General features: G+C 46.0%; 1 protein-coding gene across 2 annotated transcripts in view; it reads right to left on the bottom strand.

The window, feature by feature from the left end:
- The window catches only part of LOC115173784 (retinoic acid receptor beta), a 124,736-nt gene that overhangs the window by 19,281 nt on the left and 83,775 nt on the right, over nucleotides 1-21,680 (bottom strand). For both annotated transcript variants that reach the window (XM_029732180.1, XM_029732181.1), the window contains exon 4: nucleotides 5,363-5,523. In XM_029732180.1, coding sequence (XP_029588040.1) covers nucleotides 5,363-5,523 — 161 coding nt within the window. The remainder of the gene's footprint in view (nucleotides 1-5,362; nucleotides 5,524-21,680) is intronic.

The following is a 21,680-nucleotide window of genomic DNA, read 5'->3' as shown; positions in this document are numbered from 1 at the left end:
TGGATGTTCCTAACCAACAGGGTCTGGTACCAACATTATGGATGTTCCTAACCAACAGGGTCTGGTACCAACATTATGGATGTTCCTAACCAACAGGGTCTGGTACCAACATTATGGATGTTCCTAACCAACAGGGTCTGGTACCAACATTATGGATGTTCCTAACCAACAGGGTCTGGTACCAACATTATGGATGTTCCTAACCAACAGGGTCTGGTACCAACATTATGGATGTTCCTAACCAACAGGGTCTGGTACCAACATTATGGAGTTCTATTCAATCCATATCGCAGAAGGTCAGCATTACAGTGTGATTTAAAGGCGTTAGCAGAGACTGCATTCACGGTAAACGCTGCATATGTCAGCTCAATGGGAAAGGACCTTTACATTTCTATCAGAGTCTGTAATGCTTCAGAGATACGGATTGAATAGAGGCCCTGTACTAACATTATGAATGGTCTATCCCCTGGTTGTTGAACAGACATTATGAATGGTCTATCCCCTGGTTGTAGAACAGACATTATGAATGGTCTATCCCCTGGTTGTTGAACAGACATTATGAATGGTCTATCCCCTGGTTGTAGAACAGACATTATGAATGGTCTATCCCCTGGTTGTAGAACAGACATTATGAATGGTCTATCCCCTGGTTGTAGAACAGACATTATGAATGGTCTATCCCCTGGTTGTAGAACAGACATTATGAATGGTCTATCCCCTGGTTGTTGAACAGACATTATGAATGGTCTATCCCCTGGTTGTAGAACAGACATTATGAATGTGCAAACAAACATCTGATCTGTAGAAGTGCATACTACATACATGCTCACAAGGTAACGTAGTAGAGATTTCTGACAATAATATTGAGTAGAATAATGCACACAGTGAACAGATAAATCCAAGATGGCGTAGCAGTAAGATGTGTTTGTTTTTGTCCCATGTAAATATTCTTTATTTTTTTTATTTTTTTGTATACATTTCAATATATTTCAATCTCTTTTTTTTCATTTTTGGATTAAATATACCTTCCTGCTACCCGCCTCACCCAATGTGGTACGGATCTGCTATTTTTATTCCTTATAACTGGACCCTCAACATGCCTCAGATAGCTCCTTTGTCCCACCCCCCACACATGCGGAGACCGCACCTAGCTTAACTGGCGCCTCCAGAGATGCAACCTCTCTCATCGTCACTCAATGCCTAGGTATACCTCCACTGTACTCGCACCCTACCATACCCTTGTCTGTACATTATGCCCTGAATCTATCCTACCACGCTCAGAAATCCTTTTATTGCTCCTTTTATTCTTTGTTCTCAACGCACTAGACGACCAGTTCTTATAGCCTTTAGCCGTACCCTCATCCTACACCTCCTCTGTTCCTCTTTGTGATGTGGAGGTTAACCCAGGCCCTGTGTGTCCCCAGGCGCTCTCGTTTGTTGACTTCTGTAACCGTAAAAGTCTTGGGTTCATGCATGTTAACATCAGAAGCCTCCTCCCTAAGTTTGCTTTATTCACTGCTTTAGCACACTCAGCAAACCCTGATGTCCTAGCCGTGTCTGAATCCTGGCTTAGGAAGGCCACCAAAAATTCTGAAATTTCCATCCCCAACTACAACATTTTCTGTCAAGATAGAACTGCTAAAGGGGGCGGAGTTGCAATCTACTGTAGAGATAGCCTGCAGAGTTCTGTCATACTATCCAGGTCTATGCCCAAACAGTTCAAGATTCTACTTTAAAAAATCCATCTCTCCAGAAATAAGTCCCTCACTGTTGCCACTTGTTATAGACCCCCCTCAGCTCCCAGCTGTGCCCTGGACACCATATGTGAATTGATTGACCCCCATCTATCGTCAGAGTTCGTACTGTTAGGTGACCTAAACTGGGATATGATTAACACCCCGGCAGTCCTACAATCTAAGCTAGATGCCCTCAATCTCACACAAATTATCAAGGAACCTACCAGGTACAACCCCAAATCCGTAAACATGGGCACCCTCATAGATATCATCCTGACCAACTTGCACTCTAAATTCACCTCTGCTGTTTTCGACCAGGATCTCAGCGATCACTGCCTCATTGCCTGTGTCTGTAATGGGTCTGCGGTCAAACGACCATCCCTCATCACTGTCAAACGCTCCCTAAAACACTTCTGCGAGCAGGCCTTTCTAATTGACCTGGCCCGGGTATTCTGGAAGGATATTGACCTCATCCCGTCAGTAGAGGATGCCTGGTTGTTCTTTAAAAGTGCTTTCCTCACCATCTTAAATAAACAAGCCCCTTTCAAAAAAGGTAGAACTAAGAAAAGATATAGCACTTGGTTCACTCCAGACTTGACTGCCCTTGACCAGCACAAAAACATCCTGTGGCGTACTGCACTTGCATCGAATAGTGCCCACGATATGCAACTTTTCAGGGGAGTCAGGAACCAATATACACAGTCAGTTAGGAAAGCAGAAAAATGTGCATCCTGCAGCACTAATTGCAAAAAGTTTTGGGACACTGTAAAGTCCATGGAGAATAAGAGCACCTCCTCCCAGCTCCCCACCGCACTGAGTCTAGGAAACACCGACACCACCGATAAATCCACGATAATCGAGAATTTCAATAAGCATTTCTCTACGGCTTGCCATGCTTTCCACCTGGCTACCCCAACCCCAGCCAACAGCTCTGCAACCCCCGCAGCAACTGGCCCAAGCCAGCTGATGTTCTGATCGAGCCGCAAAATCTGGATCCCTACAAATCAGCTGGGCTAGACAATCAGGACCCTCTCTTCCTAAAATGATCTGCCGCGATTGTTGCAACCCCTATTACTAGTCTGTTCAACCTCTCTTTCGAATCGTCTGAGATTCCTAAAGATTGGAAAGCGGCCGCCGTCATCTCCCTCTTCAAAGGGGGAGACACTCTAGACCCAAACTGTTACAGGCCTATATCCATCCTGCCCTGCCTTTCTAAAGTCTTCGAAAGCCAAGTGAACAAACAAATTTCCACCATTTCGAATCCCACAATACCTTCTCCGCTATGCAATCCGGTTTCCGAGCTGGTCACGGGTGCACCTCAGCCACGCTGAAGGTCCTAAACGATATCATAACTGCCATCGATAAAAGACAGTACTGTGCAGCCGTCTTCACCGTATTCTTATTGGCAGACTCAACAGCCTTGGTTTCTCTAATGACTGCCTCGCCTGGTTCACCAACTACTTCTCAGATTGAGTTCAGTGTGTCAAATCGGAGGGCCTGTTGTTCGGACCTCTGGCAGTCTCTATGTGGGTGCCACAGGGTTCAATTCTTGGGCCGACTCTTTTCTCTGTATATATCAATGATGTCGCTCTTGCTGCGGGTGATTCTTCGACCCACCTCTACGCAGATGACACCATTCTGTATACATCTGGCCCTTCTTTGGACATTGTGTTAACAAACCTCCAAACGAGCTTCAATGCCATACAACACTCCTTCCGTGGCCTCCAACTGCTCTTAAATGCTAGTAAAACGAAATGCATGATCTTCAACCGATCTCTGCCCGCACCTGCCCGCCCGACTAGCATCACTACTCTGGACAGTTCTGACTTAGAATATGTGGATAACTATAAATACCTAGTTGTCTGGCTAGACTGTAAACTCTCTTTCCAGACTCATATTAAGCATCTCCAATCCAAAATTAAATATAGAATGGGCTTCCTATATCTCAACAAAGCCTCCTTCACTCATGCTGCCAAACATACCCTCGTAAAACTGACTATCCTACCGATCCTTGACTTCGGCGATGTCATTTACAAAATAGCCTCCAACACTCTACTCAGCAAATTGGATGCAGTCTATCACAGTCCAATCCGTTTTGTCAACAAAGCCCCATATACTTCCAACCACTGTGACCTGTATGCTCTCGATGGCTGGTCCTAGCTACATATTCGTCGCCAAACCCACTGGCTTCAGGTCATCTATAAGTCTTTGCTAGGTAAAGCTCCACCTTATCTCAGCTTACTGGTTACCATAGCAACACCCACCCGTAGCACGCGCTCCAGCAGGTATATGTCACTGGTCATCCCCAAAGCCAACACCCCCTTTGACCGCCTTTCCTTCCAGTTCTCTGCTGCCAATGACTGGAACGAATTGCAAAAATCACTGAAGTTGGAGACTTATATCTCCCTCACTAACTTTAAGCGTCAGCTGTCAGAGCAGCTTACTGATCGCTGCAGCTGTACACAGCCCATCTGTAAATAGCCCATCCAACCAACTACCTACCTCATCCCCATATTTCTTTTTCTGCTCTTCAGCACACCAGTATTTCTACTTGCACATCCTCATCTGCACATCTATCACTCCAGTGTTAATTGCTAATTTGTAATTACTTCGCCACTATGGCCTATTTATTGCCTTACCTCCTTACTTCATTTGCACACACTGTAGACAGATGTTTCTATTGTGTTATTGACTGTACATTTGTTTATCCCATGTGTAACTCTATGTTGTTGTTTTTATCGCACTGCTTTGCTTTATCTTGGACAGGTCGCAATTGAAAATGAGAATTTGTTCTCAACTGGCCTACCTGGTTAAATAAAGGTGAAGTGAAATAAAAAATAAAAGAAATAGGCTGGAAACAGCAGAGCACAGGACCACTGTTCAGTTGTGGAACCTATCAAGGCTCTCTAAAGACTAGTGTAGAATGTCTATCTTCTCATGACACTCTCCAGATATTGATCATCAGTTGACATGAAGCACCTGCCCTAAAGACCGCTCCTAACCTCCTTTGATTGTCATGGATTTCCATTCTAAATCTATCCAACCGTCCTGGAATTGCATGGACAGGAGAGGTTATTGAGTTGTGTTGGGGAGGATTTATCTTATAATTGAGTTCTGGCTACTGCATTAGAGGGGGATTTGCAGTACAGTACATAGGATCGATTTCCTTTGTGGGCTCCGCCAGTCAGAAGTACACTATCACACAAAATGAAACAGACAGTGTGTCAACAGAGGGTTAGAGATACATGCTTGTGGTGTGCGTCAGTGGGACATGTAGACAATAATCTATCGATGTCTGAGTTAGCCAGACCTTCACTACACTGACATTGATGCAAACTGTGCCTGGAGAATTAACTACAACTAAATATAAGTGTGTCTGTGTGCATGCTAATCTCCTGTCGCTGTGCCCTTGAGCAAACCTCTAAACTGCACAGTGGCTGACCCTGGCTTCCAACCCCTCAGGGTTTGTGTGAGAATTTCTCGAGGGGTTGGGTTACGAATTTCTGTGATCTGAAAATGACAATATCCTGTAGTATACTTCTATTCTATTCACTATGTGGGTGTGTCTCTGTGTGTGACTGTGTGTGTGTGCCTGTGTGTGTGTGTCTGTGTGCTACATTACTAACCGTGGTGTATTTCCCCAGCTGGCAGAGCGATGGGAAGGTCTCCTGATGAGCCTTGCGTATCTTCTCTATGATGGCCTCTTGTTCTGCACTCAGCTCGTAGTTCTCTGTCAGCTCTGGCTTGGGACTCTCCTTCTTCTTCTTATTGCGGTCGTTCCGGACAGCTGAGAGAGGGGAAAAGAAAGGAATGGGAGAAGGTTAACTAACAAATGTCAACAATAAAAAGTGAATTGAAGCCTAAAAAGCATCCTACACATTTTGGACATATCAACCATTCAGCACAGTGTTGACGTTAGGCTGCATTTGTATTTGTATTTATTATGGATCCTCATTAGTTCCTGCAAAAGCAGCAGCTACTCTTCCTGGGGTCCAGCAAAATTAAGGCAGTTAAAGGCAGTTATTCACAACGTGTGATTTAAGATGTGAGTTGTCTGGAATTGCACACTGTACTAAAATATACAACACCACTTACGACAAGGAGACCGAGTCCATGCAGTAACTATCTTCTGCCATGACAACTGTGCATTTAAGCACACAGTATCTATCTTCAGCACCACCAGCCACAGAACACAAATGGTTAAACTCTCTGTCACTAAGTCTTTCTCTGTCAGCTTAGTGTCATCACTGCACAACATTAAAGCTACAATATGGAACTTTTTGGGCAACCCGACATACATAGAAACATTATAGATCTGTCATTCTAAGTGAAAGCAAGTCTAGGAAGCAGTAGTTCTGTTCTACCTTTTATTTAACTAGGCATGTCAGTTAAGATCAAATTCTTATTTTCAATGACAGCCAAGGAACAGGGAGTTAACTGCCTTGTTCAGGGGCAGAACAACAGATTTGTACCTTGTCAGCTTGGGGATTTGAACTTGCAACATTTCGGTTACTAGTCCAACACTATCACCACTAAGCTACGCTGCCGCCCTGCTTCCCATTTTTAAGTTTAGTTTTTAACTTTTGGTTTGGTACACCAGCTTCAAACAGCCGTAAATACAATCTTTTAGGTTATTTAAAATATATTTCACAGCAGTTAAGATGGTACAATGATTCTCTACACTATACTTGCTTGTTTTGTCACATAAACTGACATTTTAGCAACCAGGAAATAGAGGAGGGATTTTTGCATAGTGCATCTTCAAAGTGTTTAAAAAAGTCAGCTAGACCTTCAGAACAAGTGTTTAATTTGGCCAGGCGTTATCTCAACACGATGAAAGAGGCTGATCTTCTGATGGCCCTGGCCTCGTCTCGGAGTAACGCCCACTGGCGATTGCTGTGGCAATCCCGAGGGCAGTTCCATGTGATGGCGTGTTTATGTGTGGAGGCTGTTGGGATTCGGTGTGCGTTTGTGTGTGTGCATTCTGACAAAGGAGGTTGAGATGTTCCTTTCCTTCCTCATCTTCTCTCATTCAATGAGAGAGCAGGAGAGAAACAGCAACATCAAGGCCATCTCTCTAACCACTGAGGCACGTACATGGAGAGAGAGACAGACACTCAGAGAGAGAGACAGAGAGCAGAATTAGGCCGACACCCGCTAATTAACAAAATCCAGAAAAGAGCTGTTCAATTCTACAACCACCTAAAAGGAAGCGATTCCCAAACCTTCCATAACAAAGCCATCACCTACAGAGAATCAAGTTGGTCCTGGGGCTCTATTCACAAACACAAACAGACCCCACAGAGCCCCTGGACAGCAACACAATTAGACCCAACCAAATCATGAGAAAACAAAAAGATAATTACTTGACACATTGGAAAGAATAAACAAAAACAGAGCAAACTAGAATGCTATTTGGCCCTAAACAGAGACTACACAGTGGTAGAAAACCTGACCCCTGTGACTGACCCAAACTTAAGGAAAGCTTTGACTCAGTGAGCATTGCTATTGAGAAAGGCCGCCATAGGCAGACCTGGCTCTCAAGAGAAGACAGGCTATGTGCACACTGCCCGCAATATGAGGTGGAAACTGAGCTTCACTTCCTAACCTCCTGCCCAATGTATGACCATATTAGAGACACATATTTCCCTCAGATTATACAGATCCACAAAGAATTTGAAAACAAACCCAATTTTGATAAACTACCATATCTACTGGGTGAAATACCACAGTGTGCCATCACAGCAGCAAGATTTGTGACCTGTTGCCACAAAAAAAGGTTAACCAGTGAAGAACAAACACCATTGTAAATACAACCCATATTTATGTTTGTTTATTTTCCCTTTTGTACTTCAACTATTTGCACATCTTTACAACACTGTATATACATAATATGACATTTGTAATGTCTTTATTCTTTTGGAACTTCTGTGAGTGTAATGTTTACTGTACATTTTTATTGTTTATTTCACTTTTGTTTATTATCTATTTCACTTGCAATGTTAACATATGTTTCCCATGCCAATAAAGCCCTTATATTGAAATGAATTGAGAGACACAGTGAGAGAGAGAGAGCGAGACAGAGACACAAAGAGAGAGACAGAGAGAGAGAGAGAAAAACTGAGTTTAAATGTATTTAAACTTCCGACTTCAACTGTATTTTATATGACATAGATTATTTTTTGTTAACTAGTAGGCTGCAAGCCTACAGCAAAGAGTGTTTAAAACATTTCTAACTTGATAACATTTTCTGATAGTTCGTTTTTGCTACCATGTGGGTTTTAGCTTGCTTGAGCCTGCTAACTGAGGAGTGTTAATTCACCTGTTTCCATACATGTTTCATTTTAAAACATTTATCTTACAAAGGTGTTGTTTAATCTAACAATTCTGTACATGGAATTGTATTTGGGGTTTTTTTACATTTTTTTTTCTTCTAATCTTTACAGACAAATGTCATGGCACTATCTGATGTGTGGAGACATTTCACTGCAGCTAATGTAGAAGGAAAAGCTGTGTGCATTTGCAAATACTGAGCCAAATCATATGTGAAGAATGCAACAAAGATGCAGAATCATCTGGCCAAGTGCATAAAGTTCCCTCAGTGCTCACAACAAGTAACCTCTGACAAAAGTCCCTCTACTTCTATTCGAGGTGAAAATGATGAATCAGACACCTTATCGATGGCAACAGCTCATGGTCCTCCTGGAATCAGAAGTTTTTTTGACTCAATGGAGGAACGTAGTCAGAGAAATGCTGATGAATGTCTTGCTCGAGCTGTGTATAAGTTTTTAAAAACATAACAAAAAAAACATTTGCCGTTTGTTCTACTGTATTGACTGTTATGAAAGAGAAGTGAGTCCTTGTCTGTATCTATTGAATATAAACCTTGGAGCAGATAGAATGCAGTAAACCAGGATACTTTAACTGTCCATTCTGATATAGGAGATTCTCACCTTGCTATACTTCCCTTGTCTCATAAAACTCTAATGACAAAGGTGAAAATAGAGGTTTCGTTACAGGAAGTACAGAATGAAACCAGAGTGAACACCGGGACCCCCTGCGTGGTGTCCTGGAAAACCCCTAGTTTGTGACGGAGCTCTGGGATTGGGAGGAGATGTTGGTGTTTGATGTCTGACACAGAGGGAGATTCTGAGGTTCTGAGAATCCTCAAACATACCAGCTAGAGGAGATAGATGTTGACTCAATACAGGGCCCTGTTCATTAGGGCATGCAACAGAAAACAGTGTTTCATATTGGACCAGGAAGTCTCTCCCTGTTCCAGTCTGTTTTTTCCATTTGATGCCTGATGAACACAACCCAGAGGGTCGATTTTGTGCAAAGAGACTGTGAAGCCTTCAGAATAGTTTGTTTGTTCAGTTTGTATCCTTCCTGCCAGCATCCTTGAAGACGCATTGTGTTAAGTCTATGTGGAAGAGTAATTGTCCTTTACAGGACGACCAAGTCAACAAGATATATAGATTATAAACTACATCTACTGTACCTCTATCTTTACTGACAGACAGGATGTCTGCTTCTATCTTCTATGGTTGTGTTCCAAATGGCACCCTATTCCCTTGATGGGCTCTGGTTAAAAGGGAATAGGGTGCCATTTGAGATCCATTCTATGTGTCTGTCTCCACCTCTGTCTGCTATCTGTCTGATTGTCTGTCTTCGATCTTCAGCTCTTTGAGTACTGGGAAATACAGACAACAATCCTAACATATATTCCAAGAATTCCTTATATAACTGAAGGATTCCTTCATAGGACAACAGTATGTGTCCTCTCACCTCCATTCCCCCTCTCCTCCCCAGTCCAGTGACATTAATGTCCAATCAATTCAATCCTAGGTCCCACCATAATGACAGCATACAGCATGCAGGGTAAAATAGGGTCTATTAAAGGGAATTAAACAGTCTGGTTGGGTTTGAGGTGTCACTAACCTGCTGTGTATGTCTCACCACAGGCACCACTAGCCGGCCTCCGCCCGGTACCCTGCCCTGAACCTTAGTCACTGTTACTAGCCGGCCTCCGCCCGGTACCCTGCCCTGAACCTTAGTCACTGTTACTAGCCGGCCTCCGCCCGGTACCCTGCCCTGAACCTTAGTCACTGTTACTAGCCGGCCTCCGCCCGGTACCCTGCCCTGAACCTTAGTCACTGTTACTAGCCGGCCTCCACCCGGTACCCTGCCCTGAACCTTAGTCACTGTTACTAGCCGGTCTCCGCCCGGTACCCTACCCTGAACCTTAGTCACTGTTACTAGCCGGCCTCTGCCCGGTACCCTACCCTGAACCTTAGTCACTGTTACTAGCCGGCCTCTGCCCGGTACCCTGCCCTGAACCTTAGTCACTGTTACTAGCCGGCCTCCGCCCGGTACCCTACCCTGAACCTTAGTCACTGTTACTAGCCGGCCTCCGCCCGGTACCCTGCCCTGAACCTTAGTCACTGTTACTAGCCGGCCTCCGCCCGGTTCCCTGCCCTTAACCTTAGTCACTGTTACTAGCCGGCCTCCGCCCGGTACCCTGCCCTGAACCTTAGTCACTGTTACTAGCCGGCCTCCGCCCGGTACCCTGCCCTGAACCTTAGTCACTGTTACTAGCCGGCCTCCACCCGGTACCCTACCCTGAACCTTAGTCACTGTTACTAGCCGGCCTCCGCCCGGTACCCTGCCCTTAACCTTAGTCACTGTTACTAGCCGGCCTCCGCCCGGTACCCTGCCCTGAACCTTAGTCACTGTTACTAGCCGGCCTCCGCCCGGTACCCTGCCCTTAGCCTTAGTCACTGTTACTAGCCGGCCTCCGCCCGGTACCCTGCCCTGAACCTTAGTCACTGTTACTAGCCGGCCTCCGCCCGGTACCCTGCCCTGAACCTTAGTCACTGTTACTAGCCGGCCTCCGCCCGGTACCCTACCCTGAACCTTAGTCACTGTTACTAGCCGGCCTCCGCCCGGTACTCTACCCTGAACCTTAGTCACTGTTACTAGCCTCCGCCCGGTAACCTGCCCTGAACCTTAGTCACTGTTACTAGCCGGCCTCCACCCGGTACCCTGCCCTGAATCTTAGTCACTGTTACTAGCCGGCCTCCGCTCGGTACCCTGCCCTGAACCTTAGTCACTGTTACTAGCCTCCACCCGGTACCCTGCCCTGAACCTTAGTCACTGTTACTAGCCGGCCTCCGCCTGGTACCCTACCCTGAACCTTAGTCACTGTTACTAGCCGGCCTCCGCCCGGTACTCTACCCTGAACCTTAGTCACTGTTACTAGCCGGTCTCCGCCCGGTACCCTGCCCTGAACCTTAGTCACTGTTACTAGCCGGCCTCCACCCGGTACCCTGCCCTGAACCTTAGTCACTGTTCTAGCTGACCTCCACCCAGTACCCTGCCCTGAACCTTAGTCACTGTTCTAGCTGACCTCCACCCAGTACCCTGCCCTGAACCTTAGTCACTGTTACTAGCCGGGCACCGCCCGGTACTCTACTCTGAACCTTAGTCACTGTTACTAGCCGGACTCCGCCCGGTACCCTGCCCTGAACCTTAGTCACTGTTACTAGCCGGCCTCCGCCCGGTACCCTGCCCTGAACCTTAGTCACTGTTACTAGCCGGCCTCCGCCCGGTACCCTGCCCTGAACCTTAGTCACTGTTACTAGCCGGCCTCCGCCCGGTACCCTGCCCTGAACCTTAGTCACTGTTACTAGCCGGCCTCCGCCCGGTACCCTGCCCTGAACCTTAGTCACTGTTACTAGCCGGCTACCACCCGATACTCTACCCTGAACCTTAGTCACTGTTACTAGCCGGCCTCCGCCCGGTACCCTGCCCTGAACCTTAGTCACTGTTACTAGCCGGCCTCCGCCCGGTACCCTGCCCTGAACCTTAGTCACTGTTACTAGCCGGCCTCCGCCCGGTACCCTGCCCTGAACCTTAGTCACTGTTACTAGCCGGCCTCCGCCCGGTACCCTGCCCTGAACCTTAGTCACTGTTACTAGCCGGCCTCCGCCCGGTACCCTGCCCTGAACCTTAGTCACTGTTACTAGCCGGCCTCCGCCCGGTACCCTGTCCTGAACCTTAGTCACTGTTACTAGCCGGCCTCCGCCCGGTACCCTGTCCTGAACCTTAGTCACTGTTACTAGCCGGCCTCCGCCCGGTACTCTACCCTGAACCTTAGTCACTGTTACTAAACGGCTACCACCCGGTACTCTACCCTGCACCTTAGTCACTGTTACTAGCCGGCCTCCGCCCGGTACTCTACCCTGAACCTTAGTCACTGTTACTAGCCGGGCGGACTCTACCCTGAACCTTAGTCACTGTTACTAGCCGGCTACCACCCGGTACTCTACCCTGCACCTTAGAGACTGTTACTAGTCGGCTACCACCCGGTACTCTACCCTGCACCTTAGAGACTGTTACTAGCAGGCTACCACCCGGTATTCTACCCAGGTCACCTTAATAACGTTTACATACTGTTTCACCCACTTCATGGCTCATCCTATATAATGTCTGTATTGTTTTTATTTATTTATTGCTAGGTATTACTGCACTGTTGGAGATAGAAACACATGCATGTCGCTGCACCTGTGATAACATCTGCAAATCTGTATACTCAACCAATAAATGTTGATTTGTTGCCCTATATGTGACATCACGTGTAAGTAACGAGCCCTAAAATATATAAACACTCAACTTAATCAGCTGCTAAGGTCATTAAATCAAGAAACACACACACACATAACATTGTTGATGGTAATTTCACTAACGAGTAGAGAGACAATCGGAGAGGTAGGATGACAACACGTCAACTTTGACCTCCATAGACACTCACAGCTCTATAGAATAACAATTAACATGAGTGTAAGCTGTGTGGTGTGCGTGTGTGTGTTTGCACGTGTTGAAACAGAGGGCAGGGGGTCATAACAATAATCCTGATGACAGTCAGTAGCTATAAAACCTGGGTCTGCTTTGTGGGGGAAAACAACATGGCCAGTCAACTGAAGGACTTTCTGAATATGATTCACAGTTCTGCTGAACTTAAATGAATACAAACCAGTTAAAAAAGGGCAGTTTTTCCTGTTTTGTGAAGGTTTGTTTTATGAATCTTCCTTTCACACAAACGTCAGGGACAATTCTGCAATGTCTCCCGAAGGTCTGGTGGACGTTCTGGATGATGACATGGTGCGTCATGGAGGATGAGTTGGCTGAAATTTGGCCTTGTCAGAGCAATAGCAGAACAACCAAAACCAACAAAAATACATTCCCAGAAAGGGACATATTTTCAATGTTTTTTCTATTCTCAACCAACTCAGTTGGTAAGAGCGTAGCGATAGTAACGGCAAGATTGTGTGTTCAATTTCTAAAAGGAAAAGACAATGAAAAACCCTAAACATTTCTTTCTGACTGGAATGGTCAACCAGAGTTTAAGTCGCTCTGGTTAAGAGCGTCTACTAAATGACCCAAATGTAAATGTAAAAATGGATGGCATTTGTAATTAACAACAGTAAACAACAGTAAACAAAAGGGACGTTCTTCTGGAGCACAATAGGAGAGGACTTCGAGGAACAAAGACTAGTGGCAGCCAGCTCTGTCTGGCTTCGCTCTATTTCTCTCCTCATCTCCCAGAGACTGAAACGGTAGTGATCAAAAGCCGGGGTCGGGGGTTAGGGTCGGAGCGGCAGATGGTTGCCCAGTGATTGAACCAAACTGAATGATTCAAAGATGACTTGGCTAGGCTGTGTTAAGGCTGGGCCTTGGGGAGGCAGGGGGGTAATGGTATGAAGCCAGTCTGGGTAGAAGCAGGACTACCAACCTTTTACAGCTTTGTATCAGGCCATCTGTCTGGTTCTGCATGGGTTTTATGTATACAGACTAGTGATGTCACGACACCCAAATTTGACTTACGATACCATACCAAGTATCACATTCTGTTAAAGTTCCCCAAAACACACACATCCCTGGGTCACTCCTCTTTTCAGTTCGCTGCAGCTAGCGACTGGAACGAGCTGCAACAAACACTCAAACTGGACAGTTTTATCTCCATCTCTACATTCAAAGACTCAATCATGGACAGTGTTACTGACAGTTGTGGCTGATTTGCGTGATGTATTGTTGTCTCTACCTTCTTGCCTTTGTGCTGTTGTCTGTGCCCAATAATGTTTGTACCATGTTTTGTGCTGCTACCATGTTGTGCTGCTGCCATGTTGTGTTGCTACCATGTTGTTGTCATGTGGTGTTGCTACAATGCTGTGTTGTCGTGTTGCTGCTGTCATGGCTGGAGCTGGATCCGTGCGTCGGGGAGGGGGTACTGTCTCGTATACTCCCTCTCCGGCCTCTAGGTCATGAGGCTGCTGACTATCCCGCACACCTGTCACCATCGTCAAGCACACCTGCACCTCGTGACACTCACCTGGACTCCATCACCTCCCTGATTATCTTCCCTATATCTGTCACTCCCCTTGGTTCTTTCCTCAGGTGTTATTGACTCTGTTTCATGTCGGTGCGTTGTTTGTGTTTATTGTTTTGTTTATTTATTAAAACACTCACTCCCTGAACTTGCTTCCCGACTCTCAGCGTACTCAGTACAGCTGCCATTCTATGTTGTCGTCTTAGGTCTCTCTTTATTAAGTGTTGTGGTGTCTCTCTTGTCGTGATGTGTGTTTTGTCCTATATTTTTATTTTAATCCCAGCCCCCGGCCCCGCAGATCCTTTGCGTTTTGGTAGGCCGTCATTGTATATAATAATTTGGTTTTAACTGACTCGCCTAATTAAAGGTTAAATAAACAAAAACATTGTATTGCGATACCACGGGGAAAAAAATCTAGCGTCCTGTTTGCCCTGTCCCACCGACGCTTGTTCCTGTTTTCTAAATGTTATGCACATGTGCTACACAAAAAAAACCTGTCACTGATATTCACAATCCAATACCCCAAAAAAGAAAAATGGCGTTCAATAAAATAGTCACAGCATAAATATAATATATATAATATACTCAATACAACACATAGAATTTAACTTTACATTGTATAATAGATACTGCATAGAATGGCTGATTTGCTCCTGTTTGCAAAGGCCTACCTGTGATCTGGCTGGAGGAATGGGAGGAAGGAATATACTGTACATGCAGAATGATCTGCATCTCATTTTGGCAGTAAGGGGAAAACACTGCATGAAACCTTTACTTTTCAGTAAACACACCGACATAGACTCTCCTTCCTTCTCTCCCTACCTCACACCACTCTCTCTGTCTCCCACAAACACACACACCACTCTCTCTGTCTCCCTCTCTCCCACAAACACACACTCACACTGCTCCCAACTTTAAAAGGTTAGGCACCAAACAGAATTGAAGGAGCACCAGAAAGAGAGAGATGTTTGATATAGTTCAGGCCTACATTAGGTCTATATGAATCCTACCTTTGAAGCATATGTAGTGAAGCAGACCCTTTTCCTTTCTTCCTGGGCCAATCACATTAGCCTAGACCTATTGTCAAGTTACCAGGTTGTTAGCTAGCTAGGTAAGATGACTGAACAACGTTGTTTGTTATTAAACCACGATTAGTTTAAAACATCCCGCGACATGGTTTTTGAAATTCTATAAATGTGTGTGAAATCGCGCAGGAAGAAAAAAGGTAGCTCTGGTAATATGAGACACACCATTTTCTTTGCTGTAAAGCTGCAAGCAGGCATGTTTCAAAGCTGTGCTCTGTTTGTCCACCCTGGCATTTGAATGCTGCATGACAGCGAACTCGCAAAGCCTACTCTGACTGGCCTGTGCTCTTGGTTATTATATCAGCTCTGTGCGCTGCTCCAATGTATTCAATGTAACAACAGAAGACGCATCAGGGACTGCATCCCCGCTCGCCATCACGGCTAAATTATATTTAAAAAGCTGGTTGAGGAGTCGATGCGCAGGAAGAGCGCACGGAGAGAACAGAGTGAGTGATGCCTGGTTAAGGATTATAGATATGATATGCACATGGAAGTGAAGTGGACATTACTGGACCGGCGCTTACAAGCAACTAGTGGCTGTAGCTTAAAAAAATTCAACTGATTTTATAAACAAAACTAACTTTATTAACATTTTATAACAGGCGCCAGCGGTTTCTTCAGATTAGTAGGGCGGAAACATTTTGTAGTATCATATGAAACGGCACTACGGTATTCTGAAATGTTGGTATCATAAGTATCATGACATTTTGGTACTGTGATATTACCTTGGTACCAGTATACCGTCCAACACTAATCCAAACACACAGAGGAGAATTAATGCATGAGCACAAGGATATTTTGGCTTTTTACGAAGTCCCCTGAGAATTCCAGAACGAATGTGGTGCTTAGGTTCATCTTCTACCTGGGCGTTAATTAACAAACAGGCCTACACTGATGATGAAAGCAAGAGAGGAATCTGGCTGGCTGAATCACTGAGGTATAAATAACTGCTTCCAAGATGGACGCTCGTTGTCTTCAACTAGTCAGTATACATACAAGAAGTATACAAACAGACAATGATAACATATGCTAGGGGGTACAACAAATTACACATTATACAAAGGCCTTAAAAGATGCACACATATTGATTGTTTTAACAGCTTTCTTATTAGAAGAATGTATAATGGTCTTAATGTACTGCTCGAATTCCTTCTAGAAAACACAGAAGAGTGTTTTTTATTAGTGAATTTACATTTATGAATATGAAATTTTTCCATTAGCACAATTAGATTTATAAGGTAACATTTTTTTCTTTATCTTTATTATGGTTAAGGAAACCGAGCAGCACATTTTCCCATAAAAAACAAAAGTAATCAAGAATATTAACAATTATAAAACTGTGAATATCTTTCCATAATTGTTTTACATGTAGACAATGCCAAAATAAATGTGAAACTGTTTCTGGATGCTCAACACAAAAAGTACAATCAATGTTAATGTATTTTTTGAGTTTCTTCAGGTAATGATTCGCAGGGTAATACTTATGGATCATTCTGAAAGAGACCTATTTGACCTTGTTAACAAGCAAGTGTTTGTGTGGTAATAACCAGACTTTTTCCCAACAGATATTAGTGACCAATGTATTCCAGTAACTTGTGACATAAGGAATGGATACAATATCCCTTTGAAATAAAACACGTATAGACCTATTGTTCTGAGGGAGCAAGGAGAAACATATTTTCCCTATTGGAGAGTCAACTGGATTAAGTGAGGGTAGGTCAAGAAGGTGATGTGGTGATGTCTGGCTACACCTCTAAATAACATGAGCGTTCCAGATGGAATAGCATCAAAGACTATGGCGAACTCTCTAGGTGTTACAGGGATATTGTAACGAGATAAAAATTCCTCATAATTGAGTAACAATCCTTCTGCATTAAAAAGTTGACTCACCAGTAGGATATGATTATTGAACCAGTTCTAAAAAAATAAAGACTTATTTGTATACAAAATGTCCTTATTGTTCCAAATGAAATACCTATGCAGGGAAAAATGATGTTTATATATTAACAACCACGCTAAGCAGTCTACTCATGTTCTCTGGAGCAAGCCTGAGCAGCGACAACGTCATCACGTCATGCAGAAGCATGTCCGACACTGGATTCATATAAAATGTTAAACAATGGGAAATATATCTTGGATATATTCAGTGCATATTTTTGGTACAAAGGTGATAACAAAAGGGTCTTTTTAGGAATTTTAGGAACTTCTCTCCTGGTCCGTCTACCAGAATTGTCTTTCTGGGCTCGGCTGCAGCTAAACTGCAGCATCGAAAGTGCCCTCTGAGCACAGTGGAAAGCCTGCTTCTAGACCGGAACCCTGGGCTGAATGAGCAGGCATCTCTTCTCTTAACATGTATGGACCCAGAACTTAATCGAGCATATGATCAATTATGCAAGACTTTAGTTCTGGGTTAACAGAGATTATGCTTGGACATACAGAGAATCACTGTTGGCCATACAGAGACCACTGCTGGCTGTATACAGGACCACTGCTGGCTGTATACAGTACCACTGCTGGCCGTATACAGTACCACTGCTGGCTGTATACAGGACCACTGCTGGCTGTATACAGTACCACTGCTGGCTGTATACAGTACCACTGCTGGCTGTATACAGTACCACTGCTGGCTGTATACAGGACCACTGCTGGCTGTATACAGTACCACTGCTGGCTGTATACAATACCACTGCTGGCTGTAAACAGTACCACTGCTGGCTGTATACAGTACCACTGCTGGCTGTATACAGTACCACTGCTGGCTGTATACAGGACCACTGCTGGCTGTATACAGTACCACTGCTGGCTGTATACAGTACCACTGCTGGCTGTATACAGTACCACTGCTGGCTGTACAGAGAACCACTGCTGGCTGTATACAGTACCACTGCTGGCTGTATACAGTACCACTGCTGGCTGTATACAGTACCATTGCTGGCTGTATACAGTACCACTGCTGGCTGTATACAATACCACTGCTGGCCATACAGAGACCACTGCTGGCCGTATACAGTACCACTGCTGGCTGTATACAGTACCACTGCTGGCTGTATACAATACCACTGCTGGCCATACAGAGACCACTGCTGGCCGTATACAGTACCACTGCTGGCTGTATACAGTACCACTGCTGGCTGTATACAGTACCATTGCTGGCTGTATACAGTACCACTGCTGGCTGTATACAATACCACTGCTGGCCATACAGAGACCACTGCTGGCCGTATACAGTACCACTGCTGGCTGTATACAGTACCACTGCTGGCTGTATACAATACCACTGCTGGCCATACAGAGACCACTGCTGGCCGTATACAGTACCACTGCTGGCTGTATACAGTACCACTGCTGGCTGTATACAATACCACTGCTGGCTGTATACAATAACACTGCTGGCTGTATACAATACCACTGCTGGCCGTATACAGTACCACTGCTGGCTGTATACAGTACCACTGCTGGCTGTATACAATACCACTGCTGGCTGTATACAGTACCACTGCTGGCCATACGGTACCACTGCTTGCTGTATACAGTACCACTGCTGGCCATACAGAGAATCACTGCTGGCTGTATACAGTACCACTGCTGACTGTATACAGTACCACTGCTGGCTGTATACAGTACCACTGCTGGCTGTATACAGTAAAACTGCTGGCTGTATACAGTACCACTGCTGGCTGTATACAGTACCACTGCTGGCCGTATACAGTACCACTGCTGGCCGTATACAGTACCACTGCTGGCTGTATACAGTACCACTGCTGGCTGTATACAGTACCACTGCTGGCTGTATACAGTACCACTGCTGGCCGTATACAATACCACTGCTAGCTGTATACAGTACCACTGCTGGCTGTATACAGTAAAACTGCTGGCTGTATACAGTACCACTGCTGGCTGTATACAGTACCATTGCTGGCCGTATACAGTACCACTGCTGGCTGTATACAGTACCACTGCTGGCTGTATACAGTACCATTGCTGGCTGTATACAGTACCACTGCTGGCCGTATACAATACCACTGCTGGCTGTATACAGTACCACTGCTGGCTGTATACAGTACCACTGCTGGCAGTACAGAGAACCACTGCTGGCTGTATGCAGTACCACTGCTGGCCGTATACAGTACCACTGCTGGCTGTATACAGGACCACTGCTGGCTGTATACAGGACCACTGCTGGCTGTATACAGTACCATTGCTGGCTGTATACAGTACCACTGCTGGCTGTATCCAGTCTCACTGCTCGCTGTATACAGTACCACTGCTGGCAGTACAGAGAACCACTGCTGGCTGTATACAGTACCACTGCTGGCTGTATACAGTACCACTGCTGGCTGTATACAGGACCACTGCTGGCTGTATACAGTACCACTGCTGGCTGTATACAGTACCACTGCTGGCCGTATACAGTACCACTGCTGGCTGTATACAGTACCACTGCTGGCTGCATACAGTACCATTGCTGGCTGTATACAGTACCACTGCTGGCTGTATACAGTACCACTGCTGGCTGTATACAGTACCACTGCTGGCTGTATACAGTACCACTGCTCGCTGTATACAGTACCAATGCTGGCGATACAGAGAATCACTGCTGGCTGTATACAGTACCACTGCTGGCTGTATACAGTACCACTGCAGGCCGTATACAGTACCACTGCTGGCCGTATACAGTACCACTGCTGGCTGTATACAGTACCACTGCTGGCCGTATACAATACCACTGCTGGCTGTATACAGTACCACTGCTGGCTGTATACAGTAAAACTGCTGGCTGTATACAGTACCACTGCTGGCTGTATACAGTACCACTGCTGGCCGTATACAGTACCACTGCTGGCTGTATACAGTACCACTGCTGGCTGCATACAGTACCATTGCTGGCTGTATACTGTACCACTGCTGGCTGTATACAGTACCACTGCTGGCTGTATACAGTACCACTGCTGGCTGTATACAGTACCACTGCTCGCTGTATACAGTACCACTGCTGGCCATACAGAGAATCACTGCTGGCTGTATACAGTACCACTGCTGGCCGTATACAGTACCACTGCTGGCTGTATACAGGACCACTGCTGGCTGTATACAGTACCACTGCTGGCTGTATCCAGTCCCACTGCTCGCTGTATACAGTACCACTGCTGGCAGTACAGAGAACCACTGCTGGCTGTATACAGTACCACTGCTGGCTGTATACAGTACCACTGCTGGCTGTATACAGTACCACTGCAGGCCGTATACAGTACCACTGCTGGCCGTATACAGTACCACTGCTGGCCGTATACAGTACCACTGCTGGCCGTATACAGTACCACTGTTGGCCGTATACAGTACCACTGCTGGCCGTATACAGTACCACTGCTGGCCGTATACAGTACCACTGCTGGCCGTATACAGTACCACTGTGTTACCGCTGGTAGCTCAGCTGGCTTAACTACTGTATCATCCACCCTGCTGCAAGGTCATACATAACATCACTGTCCAGGTGTCTCCCAGCCAAGACACACACACACAAACACACGCGCATGCATGCACACACACATACATGCACACACACATACATGCACACACATACACACACATGCAAACACACACACTCACACACACACACACACACACACACACACACACCACCATTAGCTGCAACTCTCAGCTAGCGTGGGTAGAGTTATGTGTCGTTCATCGCTCCCCACCTGGTGGGTGTTAAAGGCTGCCATGGTATTATGGGATGTGGCAACTGGTCGCCAGGAGAAATATACTGTTTATTTACTGGTGCATCTGTTAGGTTGCCATGGTGCCGGGTGGAGGCTGGGATGACACAGATGGTCCAGCCCGCGGTCCTCTCTACGAAACGTTAAGGCTGTGTGTGTTAACGTTATCCTGGGCATCCACCAGCCCAGAAAGCTGTCTGTCAGCTACTCCAGCAGCCAGAGAGAAAGAGAGAAAGGACAGGAGGGAGGGAGGACAGGAGGGAGGGAGGACAGGAGGGAGGGAGGACAGGAGGGAGGGAGGACAGGAGGGAGTGAGAGGGAGGGAGGACAGGAGGGAGTGAGAGGGAGGGAAGACAGGAGGGAGTGAGAGGGAGGGAGGACAGGAGGGAGGGAGGACAGGAGGGAGTGAGAGGGAGGGAGGACAGGAGGGAGGGAGGACAGGAGGGAGTGAGAGGGAGGGAGGACAGGAGGGAGTGAGAGGGAGGGAAGACAGGAGGGAGTGAGAGGGAGGGAGGACAGGAAGGAGGGAGGACAGGAAAAAGTGAGAGGTAGGGAGGACAGGAGGGAGGGAGGACAGGAGGGAGGGAAAACAGGAGGGAGTGAAAGGGAGGACAGGAGGGAGGGAGAGGGAGGACAGAAGGGAGAGAGAGACAGAGGGAGGACAGGAGAGGGGGGAGGACAGGAGGGAGTGAGAGGGAGGACAGGAGGGAGTGAGAGGGAGGGAGGACAGGAGGGAGTGAGAGGGAGGGAAGAC

Source organism: Salmo trutta, chromosome 34, assembly GCF_901001165.1.
Source record: "Salmo trutta chromosome 34, fSalTru1.1, whole genome shotgun sequence".
Lineage (NCBI taxonomy): Eukaryota > Metazoa > Chordata > Actinopteri > Salmoniformes > Salmonidae > Salmo > Salmo trutta.
This window is presented reverse-complemented; position numbering and strand designations above follow the sequence as displayed.